General features: G+C 34.8%; 1 protein-coding gene across 3 annotated transcripts in view; it reads left to right on the top strand.

Moving 5' to 3' along the window:
* LOC123688782 (neuropilin and tolloid-like protein 2) overlaps nucleotides 1–12336 on the top strand; it is a 612260-nt gene that overhangs the window by 557595 nt on the left and 42329 nt on the right. For all 3 annotated transcript variants that reach the window (XM_045627446.1, XM_045627447.1, XM_045627448.1), the window contains one exon: nucleotides 6260–6384. In XM_045627446.1, the coding sequence (XP_045483402.1) occupies nucleotides 6260–6384 (125 nt within the window). The remainder of the gene's footprint in view (nucleotides 1–6259; nucleotides 6385–12336) is intronic.

Raw genomic sequence — 12336 nt, forward strand, 5'->3', positions numbered from 1 at the left:
TTCATTATTATTTCCACATTCTTCATTATATTTCGAGTAGAAATAATGGATTCCTGTAAGGATTTCAAGATGTATTATTAATATGGACATTATTGTATTTTTGAATAGTTCGCAATAAATAACTTGTATAATTTTTATAATCTAAGATATTATCAAAAATACTAATTTATCCACCTATAAGATTTTGGTTTCGAATTACCAGCAAAATCTGCAAAGGTTCCTTCTGAAGTCTTCAGTTTTATGTTAAACCTTTTCAAGAGTGGGTGGACACACCAGTGTTTCTTGATATTTCAGTAAATCTTTATTCTGACAACTCTCGTTATCTTGTCATTTTCAATATTTCCGTCTTCTTAATCTATAATGCATCACAAAATTTAAAACAAGTTAAGCCTATTTACAAAAAAAAAACTGCTTAACAATCTTGGTATCTAATTATTGGTGATTGAACTCAGATATAACTATTCTTCAGAATAATTTTTTAAACGTTGATGTAACATAAATAAGAAAGTCAGGATTCCAGACAAACTTTGTTGAAGAATTATTTCTGTGCACAATTTTGTTGAATTATCAAACAGATAAATCAGGAAGTGTGTTGAATCGGGCGGGAAAATCTAATAGCAAATTATAGCATAAAGATTTATTTCACTCCTGAGGCGAAAAGTTCGTAGCCCTTCCTCACTCTGATGAAGGACTTGGAAAGAACTCTAGTCCCGTAGTTTATCCCCTATTTTGAGCTTCAGGACTGATAAAACTCAAATTGAAATTATGAAGACAATAATGAATAACAGTTTTGTAGCACTCGTTCAAAAAGTCAAATATACTGATTGATGGGTGGTTATCGTATTGTTGTTGAAATTTGAAAACGATATGACTTGAAAGCGTTGCTTTGGCGCTCAAGAAAAGAGCGTTCAAAAAGTGCCCTTATCTAACAATAACAACATTTGTTACATTATTTTGTTTTTCCATCGATTCATTGAAAAAAATTAATCTACTTTACAGATGTATTTTGTCCGGATTCTAGAAGTTGTACTTTATTGAGATATTATGATGTGTGCATCTCTCTTCTGAAAGACATTGAAAAAGTAGAAAAACAGGCTATTGGTCAGCTGCTCCCACAAAAATCACACAAATATTAATTTTACCGTAATCGAAAGTGATAATTTAGTTTTCCAAAGTGAATAGAATTTTTATGATTTAACCACTTTTGTCCCAGCCAGAAGAAGAAGTGATCCTGTAAAATCAAACATTAGAGACAGTCCTAAAAGTGAATTATTCTCAATTATCTCTTATTTTCAATCGAACATTTGTTATTGCTTTTGTCTTTCAATAATTCATCTGTAAAATCGGTGAAATCGGAGTATTTTTCAGCGACACTAGTAAATCAGAACATTGCTAGTAGAATACTAAATAATTCAAGAACATTAAATCATTTATTGTTATCCATTGTTTTTCGCGAAACGTATCTTCAAGATATTCAAGATTGAATCAGTGAAAAATTCGACAAACGATAGAATAGAGCGATTACATTATAATCCAGCGAGCCAGCCGATTCGCTGGAAAAATTTGAGCAAGTGCAGATTTTCTAAATTTAAAATAACAATGTGATCCAATTCATATTCATCCTCATTTTTCTTGGATATGACAACGCCCATACAAATAAATAATTCAACCATGGAACTCTTTGAATCTGTAAACATGTTCACAATGATTGAGTTCTTTGTAATCTCAGTGGCGTAAACATCTAAAGGACAGTAGTGCATCAGTATATTGAGAAACTATGGAACTTATAACTTTTTAGAGTCCAATCTGAAAAAATATCAAAGGAAAACAATGTTGAAAATCCACTATGATGGTTTATGGTAGGAACTATCATTTTATTTTTGCAACATTTCGTAATAATAACAAGAGTTCACTCAGCTTCGTATGCGCCTATTCAGTGAAACTCATTTTATCATACACTGATCAACAATTGCTAGGGATCACTTATGAACTTCTCTTCATTTGTATTTTTTTCAAGTTATCTCGTGAATATCTGTACATTATATGTTCTCTAAGGAAAAAGTAAGATGTTTTGAGTTGATTATATCAAAGTCTTCCTCACTTCATCGGCTCTTGTTCACAAAATCGATTATTATCTGTAGGCTGTTACAGGTGGAGTGAAAAGCAATGTGGTATTTGTTATTAAATCTGTTTTTTTCTCTCGTTCAAACACATAAGGTGATAATAATTGAAGAAATGAGAACAATATCAGCTTATCAGTCATGCCGAGAAGACGTTTGGCTCCTGTGCAACTGGAACAAATCATACGGTGGGTACAGGAAGGTTTGTCCCAGCGAGAAGTGTCCCGGCGGTTGAATGTTTCGCATGTGTCGTGAGTCGGGCTTGGAATAGGTTCATCCAAAACGACTCAGTAGCTTATCTTCATGGGGGAGGTCGGCAGCGAAGTAAGCCCAAGATCGTCTTTTGATCCTCAATGCTAGGAGAAATCCCACTTACCCGGCGTCGCGGCTCAATAGATCACTGAGAGTTGCAACAGGAGTTCTAATTTCGAACCAGACTGTAAGACGACGACTACATGTTCGTGGTTTGAGAGCACGTAGGAGGGTACAACATCTCCGTTTGAATAGGGAACACCGGGTTCATCGACGGCAATGGGCTGAGGAGCACCGCAATTGGACACTTGAAGATTGGAGCCGATGTTTATTTACGGATGAGTCTAGATTTCGTTTGGTCAACTCTGATGGACGTATTCTTGCTTGGAGGGAAAGAGGTCGAAGGTATGCAGAACAGTTTATGGTACCCACAACAGCTTTTGGCGGAGGTTCTATATGTGTATGGGGAGGCATTTGTTTGAAACAACGCACAGAGTTGGTTGTTCTGCAGAACACCACCATGACCAGCCAGAGATACCACGATATGATTATTGAACCCATAATTGTTCCGTTTTCGGCTGCCGTGGGCGAGAATTTCATTTTAATTGACGATAATGCCCGTCCACACCGTAGTCGTCTGGTTAATGAAGCGCTAGAAACTCATGCTATTGATAGGATGGACTGGCCAGCTCGCTCTCCAGACATGAATTGCATCGAACATGTCTGGTCTGAGATGTCTAGACAATTGTCAACCTTAGAACAACCGATCAATAACCTGGAGGACCTTTCTAACGCTTTACGGGATATTTGGACGAATTTGCCCCAAAATTTTATAAATCGTTTGATCGAAAGTATGCCACGTAGGGTAGAATGCTTGAGACGAGCTCGTGGGGGACCAACTAGGTACTAGCTTAACCGAAACTTCAGCCTTCTTGTGGTTTCATCATAAAATTTTTATGTTATACAAACACAGAATTTTGAGTGTTCCTAATAAAGTCTTTTTTCTCTCCAACTTTCCATTTTTTTCATTCTTTTCTCAAGTGAACCAACCATATTATCAACTGAAAATACTCTGATATCTGACTAAATTTATAATCTTGGAGCGAAAATTTCAAAAATAAATTTAGAACAAGTAAGTGATCCCTATCAATTGTTGAGCAGTGTTTTTGGAAAATTATGTATAAATTATTAGCAGCAAAAAAAAAACAGAACAAGTCTAATAAAGCGGTTAACGTTTTCATAGTGACAAAGGCGAGTTAGACCCATTTGAAAAGTTCCCATTGAACCAATGTTGTAAGCCACTAGCGAATCATCGTTGAAAATACTTCCAGAATATCTGATGAAATAAAACTGAAAAACAGTCATCTTTGGCATATAATTATTTCCTGGAAATCTGTCCCTCCACAAAACTTGATATGCCATTACTTTTAATTCATTTCAACCAGATTTAATTCCGCATCAGCTTCCTTTGTCGAATCGCTGGGGGACGACCCTGCTCTATCATCATCGTAACAGTTTATATCAATTTTATGGTATAGTGTAATTTGGAATGCTCATAACTTCCATTCACCACGATGGCAATGACCGTTAACGACTTTTACGCTATTCAGTTCCCCTTTTTCATGAACTTTTCGCGTTCACCGATGTTGAACCCGACCGCCATTCCCAGGGATGCAATTCTATGGGTTCGATTCGAAACTCCCCAAACAACTGTTTGCTCTGTGTGCAGAAATTCATTTTATTTGAATTTACGACACTAGTCCAAAGAAATTAGCATCAAACCTCGAAACACATTCACATATAATAAGTTTTGTTTCACAGACTGCCGTCACTGTCAAACACTTGAAGATATTAAAAAAACTTATCTAAACAAGAACTTTTTCAAAATTTTCTCACACAAAGGAAGGAACTAATATACTAACTGACAAAGAAACTGAAAGAGAAGGATCTGTTTAAATTTTATTTTTTTTTTGGTGAAATATAGATAGCATAACAAGGAGTAAATGATTGAATTTGAGGAAATCGTGAATGTTATGATAGTATTTCATGTGAATAATTTTTGTTTCTCAAATATTGTAGTCGTTTTCTGCAAGTTTTTTAAATTTTACAACAGACCAGCTGTTCGAGTTCATCGAGTTCATCCAAAGTCGATGTTGAGTAGTTGTTAAAATTATGACTACAGCACGTGTACGCGGAATTTATCGCCAGCTAAGTGAATTTGAAAGAAGTCAATTCATTGATCCACGGGAGGCGGAGTTGTCATTTCGAGAAATCGCTAACCGTACGAACAGAAATCCAACTACTGCTATGAGATGTTGTCAAGCGTGGTTTGATAATGTCCAAAATCGAAGAAGATAAGGCACCGGACGAATGAAGTTCAAGATAGACGTCTAAGACTTATGGCCATTACAGACCGATATGCGACAACTCGATCTTTGGCAGATGAGTGGTTAGGAGAACAAGGCCATCCTGTTACTATCCGCACGGTTTACCACCGGATAAGGTCTTTTGCACTGCGGCATATCGACCCCATCTTATGTTACCTCTGACGGCTGAAGATCACCGGCAACGTTTACAGTGGTGCAGAGAACGTCAACATTGGAATGTGGAATTACATCAGGTCGTCTTTTCTGATGAGTCTCGATTCTCCTTGGGTGCACATGATGGCCGAAGAAGAGTTAGACGACGTCGGGGTGAAAGGCGTGAACCTCAGTTTCATGTTGAGCGTCGTGTACACCAGACAGTAGGCGTTATGGTATGGGGTGCTATTGCACATGCGAGTAGGTCACCTTTGGTCTTTATTCGAGGTAACATGATAGCACTGCGTCACCTTCAAGAAATAGTGGAGCCATATGTTCTCCCTTACCTCAACCAGCTCGAAAATCCAATATTTCAGCAAGATAATTCCCAACCTCATGTTCCAAGAGTTAGTTAACTTTTTCGTAGCGACCTATGTGAATTTTTTTCCATGCCGTGCAGATCCCCCAATCTTTCGCCCATAGAGCATGTTTGGGACATCATTGGTAGATGGCTTGGAAATTTACCCCAGCCCCCACGGGTTTTAGCGGCTTTAAGACATGGAGTACAGGTAGCTTGGGATAGTATTCCCCAAGAAGAAGTAGACCATCTTATCGCATCAATGCCGAGACGTGTTGGGGTGTGTATATATAATCGCGGTGGACAAAACACATTGTTAACTAATTTATTGAAAAAAATTGTAAACCCTTCGTCTTTCTCTACAAATTTCAATATTCATTCCTTGCTATACTATCTATGTTTCACCGAAAATAAAATGAAAATTGAAGCAGCTCCTTCTATGTGTTGCAATTTCTTTGACAGTAAGCATAGATACTAATTGAACACTAAAAAGAAACGCGACCAAGGAAAGTTTGTTTCGCAATATTCCATAAATTCTCTGAAAAAGTCAGAAAATTTAAGGCATTTCCAAAACAAACCTTCCGTTGGTCACGTTTTTTTTTTGTGTTAAGGGAGACCAAAATTGTGAAAGTAGTAAGTTACTATACTCACCTGATGAAGTCAAAATGAAATTTAATGAAACAATTACTGTGAAATTAATCAATTCAATCTGAAATAAAGTTTTCAACTTTTTAATAACATTAAGATGAATTTCCGTCAACCAGAGACCAAAAAAATCAAGAATCATATTCTATTGTTAATGACGTGATTGATTTTCAAGACCATTTCGAAATTGCGGAAACCTTCCTTCAATGAGTCCTTCTCTAATTCTATGATTTTTCTAGACTATTCTAGAAAAAGTTATCGAGTTACCTACATAACTTGATATCTTTATTCTTCATATCACATTTCAATGAATATTTTTTAATATTTGAATACATCATTCTAACGTTGTTTTCTTAATTTTGCAGCTTCTTATATACCAAAATGTGCTGCTGATGAATTCGACTGTGATGACGAAACCTGCATTTCAAGGACGTTGAAATGCAATAATTTGTTTAATTGTAGATTTCGATGGGATGAAGATGATTGTCCGGTAAGTTTTAAAAAAAAGAAGTATAGGTACCGAAGATAATATTGCACTCAATGATTACATTATTGCAAGTGTACGAAATGTTTCTTCTTGTACCAAACACCCACATCAAATGATGTGTATGTATTCCAAAAATGGGGATACTAGAAATACTACAGAAATTCCATAATGCTGTTATAACTCCTTTTTATTTATTCATTATGATTCAAATGATTCCAAACGCTAATAGATCAATGAAGTTGATCACACTTTTGTAAATCATTGCTGAAGAAACGCACGTCATAAGAGGTGGGACATGACACATGAAGTCCTCTATAGGTTCAGATATTATCAAAAATACATAGTAAATATCATATAATCGAAAGTCATGTACGATGCACTAGTTCACATTTGAGTACGGTTTATTGGGACGAGGAGGAATTTACAACTCACATTTGACTAGTTTGAATGTAGTTAAGAAGTAGATTAGTGAGATCATTTATGGAAAAAACTCACTAATTTCACTGGAAAATTATTTGAAATATTATATTGCAGGTGCTGACCTCATCAATAATACATAAACTTATTGAAGCAGAAAATATAATGAAAAACAGTTTCTGAAAATACAATTTAATCCTCCTCGTCCCAATATACCGTATATTGGGACGAGGAGGAATTTACAACTCACATTTGACTAGTTTGAATGTAGTCAACAAGTAGATCAGCAAGATCATTCATGGAAAAAAACTCACTCATTTCACTGGAAAATTATTTGAAATATTATATTTCAGGTGCTGACATTATAAATAATATATAAGTTTATTGAAGCAGAAAATATAATGAAAAACAGTTTCTGAAAATACAATTTAATCCTAAAGCACTCATCAATGAACAAATCACAACCCACAAAAGTATATACTTGTTCGTGGGGGAATAATATAAAAACCATAAACTCCAAAAAAAACAACTACCAATGAGTTCAGATAAAACAGATACAATATGAGTAGAACAAAACAAATCTTCTGAACGAAGTTATTATGGGAAATATCACTGTTGAAAGTCTAATATTTCGACGCTAAGATGCTATAACTATTTGCACCCAGAATATTTAATATTTTACGATTCCAAATTATGTTGGAGATTTGAGAACATTCAAAAGAGAGGTAAAGAAGTGGAAGATGTAGGAAAAAACAATACTGATAAATGAAATTGTTCACTCAAAATATGATTGAAAATTTATTCGAAAAATATCAAATATTAGATATAAGAATACATCTATACAAGATATGCTTCAAACCATTCTATCCCGATTCCCAGATTATATGGCACGCATTTACAGCACAGTTTTCTATATAATGGCGCCAAATTCTATGATAGTTTGCCCATTCAGTTTAAAGTTAATTGTAATCCTCGACAAAAAGGTTATAAAAATAGATTGAAAGTTTATATAATGGAAAATCCTGAGAGATTTGTGAGAGTATTGACTTGCTAGTATTTTCAACTATGACTCACTCTTTATGTGTTTTTTTTTCTTTTGTTACTGTTATTATTATTATTGTTTTTTTTTTTTTTGGGACGCTCCTTGGTCTTCTCCTGTATACACGTTTTGGCAATAATTTTCATTTTTAGGTCTTTTGCACACGATAATTATTCATTCAAATGCAACAGATTGTGAACACATACAAGCTTTGCTTAGGTCATTCACAATCTTGTTATTTTATTTTCATATTCTATTTGATGTAATGGTGATGAATAAATTATTATTATTATTATTATTATATAGAATCAATCGATAAAACAGTGAAATACTTAATATTTTCATTTTTCATAACTGAAAATTATCAAGAAGGAGAGGAGAGTATTTATCTCCTGGATAATAAAAAACCTGGCTCTGATTCCAGATGGTCACATCCGACTTTTAAAAATTAATTTAAGCCTTGTTATTTTTATACTTACTTCGATATCTTATGATGTATTTCTTCAACTAGTTCATTATGTCAATTCGTAGCAAAACATTGCGCTTGAAACTAGTATAGTAGCTCGGTACCTTTTGTTTCCACTTTTGTTGTCCAAATCATACAGAAATATTACTTTGTCCGATTATATGTAGGTATGAGGAAACATAAAAATTTGAATTTCATCTAGTCACAAGAACAAACAATAACCACTATTTCGATTTTTGATAAATTTGCACCAATATTTTCAAAACCACTAAGTTTATTCCGCATCTTGATTCAAATATAAGGTGCGGGTGTGAAAATATTCACCTTAAAGATATTTTTCTTGACTTTCTATTTCGCTTTAATACAGTAAGGAGATCGTTCACACTTGAGGAATCTGATCAATGCTATTCGAAAATAAAGAACGATTTAAAAATGATAATGAAGATGAAGATGTATGCATAAAATCAGAAAAAGCACTCAAAAGTAGTTTTCATGAAATGTATTGATGATGATATGTATAGTCATCACTTTTCCGAAATTTCACTTAACTTATATTTTCACTCCGAAATGGACCAATTTTGTCTTCAAAATGGCAAAAAGGTTCATTCAGTATAAGAAACCGAATGTATTGAACGAAACTCTAAATCTGTTATTTTATGGAACATGGGCAATAAAACTGAAAGAACTATTATTTCAATTTATGAAGGAATCTTTTTATTCCAATTTTTTATTTTTATTCCAACAAAGCTGAATGATTATTATGATTGCCAAACAAAATGAGGAATATTGGTAAGCAGGCCTGTTTTATTGATACAAGCATTATATTTCAGATTCTCGTTTCCAAAGTTTTTCCTGACAAAAAAGGAATATTTCGCACACTCGTGTTGTCATTACTTCATAATGGTCTTTTCTTTTGACTTCCCTTCTCAAAGTTGAATAATAAATATCGGATTGAGTATACCTCATTCATCATTAGATCCGAAGTACATGAATAGATCATATTAAGAGGAAAGGTCTCAGTAAAATAAATATTCGAGGTCTTATGATGTTTCATGAGATAAGTGAAAAATTCACTGAGGAATTTTTTTGTGTATACTCTTATGTTCTGAAATTCTGAAAGTCATAGGTCCTTAAAAAATCACAGACTAGGGGAAATCAACTCCGTCAACACAACTCTCCTCTCTCCGATACACAAAAAAATTCGCCATGCTTGAGGAACATTTTTGTAGTTCTGTGAGCGTTATCAAGTTAATAGGTGGTATACTCTAATATCTTCAAAAATGTAATGATCGTTTTTTCATAAACATCAATAAACAGGTTGACCTCATGATGACGTTACAGTGGTGATTCTGGTCTGGCAAAAATGAATAAAATATTATAATCTACCATCTTAGGCCAATTGAAAAGTCCCTGTTCTGGTGTACAGTGTATCCCATTTTGGGTGAGACAACCAGGTTTCTCGCTTGTTATTTAAGATAGAGCCTTGCGGTTCTCACGTTTCTGTCCTACTTTTTCGTGAAACTCAAGTTGGTCTAATCAGATTTTACATAACTGTTTCCGTTCAAGAGATACAGGACGATTTTGGAAATTGATACTTTTCGCACCCCTCCTTTATCTCCGAAGTTATAAGAAATAATGCTGAGGTGAAAACTACGTCTGAATCAGAATTCTGCGTAAAATCCAGCGTACTCAATTTTTTTTTGCGGGGTATGGTTTTGAAGATTCAACACAAACCTATATTTTTTTTAATGGAACACCCTATATATCATTACTTCGTTGAATTCGTTATTTTTTTTCCTTCAAAATGATGTATGATACTATGTAGGTAAGATGTTCAGAAATGTTAAAAAAACACTAAAACATCAAATAATGATGAAGCAATCCAGTTGAAGAAAAATCTTGACTTCATGAAGAGTTTCCGGGGTCTGCTGAGTTTAAACGTGGTGAAATAAGCACCGAAGACGGCGAACGCAGTGAACGCCCAAAAGAGGGTGTCACCGACGTAAAAAATCAAAAATGTTCACAAAATAATTTTAAATGATCATAAAGTGAAGTTGATCGAGATAGCTAGACATTGTGAAGATATCATCTGAACGTGTACATCAATATCATTCACGAATATTTATACATGAGAAAGCTGTGTTCAAAATGGGGGCCACTCGAGCTCACCATCGATCAAAAGCAACAACGTGTTAATGATTCTGAGCAGGGTTTGAAGCTGTTTGAGTGCAATAAACCTTAATTTTTGCTTCGATATGTGACGATGGATGAAACATGGCTCCATCATTTCAATGGAGTCCAATCGACAGTCAGCTGAGTGGACTGCACACGATAAACCGAATCCAAAGCGAGGAATAACACAACAGTCAGCTGGCAAGGTTATGCATCCATATTCTGGGATGCACTAGGTATAATACTCATTGATTACCTCCAAAAGGGCCAGACCATCAACAGCGATTATTATATGGCATTGTTGGATAGTTTGAAGGATGAAATCGTTTAAAAACGGTCCTAAAGGTGCTGCTTCATCAAGAAAATGCGCCGTGTCACAAATCAATGAAACCAATGGCAAAATTGCATGAATTGGGCTTCGAATTGCTTCTTCATCCACCGTATTCGCCAGATCTGGCCCCCAGCGACTTTTTCGTGTTCTCAGACCTCAAAAGAATGCTCGCTGGAAAGAAATTTAGCGCCAATGAAGAAGTAATAACCGAAACTGAGGCCTATTTTGAAGCGAAAGACGAATCGTACTACAAAAATGGTATCGAAAAGTTGGAAAATCTTTATAATCGCGTATCGCCCTCGAAGGCAACTATGTTGAATAATAAAATCGAATTTTGCCAAAAAAATGTGTTTTACTATGGTTGACCGGGGACTCAATTGGCCTGTTAATATACCGTACAGGCTCATGCCTCTGTGAATTGTTTATATCTCTAGATCTGTAGATGTTTCTTCTCAGAATAAACTATATTATTATTATAATATCTTCCCTTTTTTTCTAATTACTTATGCGAAAAATTCACCAATCTGAATACATGTTTATTTATTATAAAAATATTCCCGGGTGTTGAAACGTATTCCAGGAGCAACGTTCAGTCTTCCGGGACAACTCGATACTTCTTCCCTCCGTCCCATCCGTCTCCCAGATTAGCACATTAACTTTCCGGGAATGGAGGAATATTAATTTATAGTAACGTGTCGTAGTAATTGACGTGTGATGCATGTCTAATGAAAGCAACGTGCCACCTGATGTATTCCCCCATAATGGAATCTGTCGCTGGCCCTTATCCGGAACATAAATCAAATATACTAGTGCCATCTCTTTTCGGTATGCATACGGTGAGGTGAGTGACTCGAAAATCTGCGAATTTGATAAAGTGTCTATTTGGAGATATGAGATGAATACAGGGTGATACCAAATGCGTGCGAAAGTTTTTATCGGGGTGAATGTTTGTCAAAAATTAAGGGGCCTCTTTTATGTGAGCAGAAGCTATTAGGCTTTTTCATGAAAAATAATATGCCTTTTGTTTGAAATTACTGAAGAGTTAAAGGCATTGCATTTTGTGAGAATTTTTCACCAGGCCCTTCTCTAGCTAAACTGCTTCCCTAGGCGTGAGCAGACAATTTGCCGCACTAAGTGTCCAAAAAATGTACTTTGAGTATAATTATTTCTTATGGATTCAAATTTGAATCAAACAGATGATTAAGGAAACGTGGAATTAATAAACAATAAACGGGCTCGACTGAATTTTTTTCAATAAATGATAAATATATAACTTGAATTCAGGTTCATAAAACGCTCGATCATTTCGTTTTTTTTTCTTTGATGTGATTAAATAAAACAACCGGATGATTCGAACATTCTCGATGCGAAAGATGTTCAAGATTAGTGAATTTAATAAAAAAAAAACATTTGTGGAATTCGATGAAATTGAAAATAAATTATTCAATTCATTCTTTCAGGAATACTGATTTCTCGAAAAAAATATAGATAATGCCGATAAGAAGGCTGACAAACACTTCTTGGAGTCAT

This window comes from Harmonia axyridis, chromosome 1 (genome assembly GCF_914767665.1).
Source record: "Harmonia axyridis chromosome 1, icHarAxyr1.1, whole genome shotgun sequence".
NCBI lineage: Eukaryota > Metazoa > Arthropoda > Insecta > Coleoptera > Coccinellidae > Harmonia > Harmonia axyridis.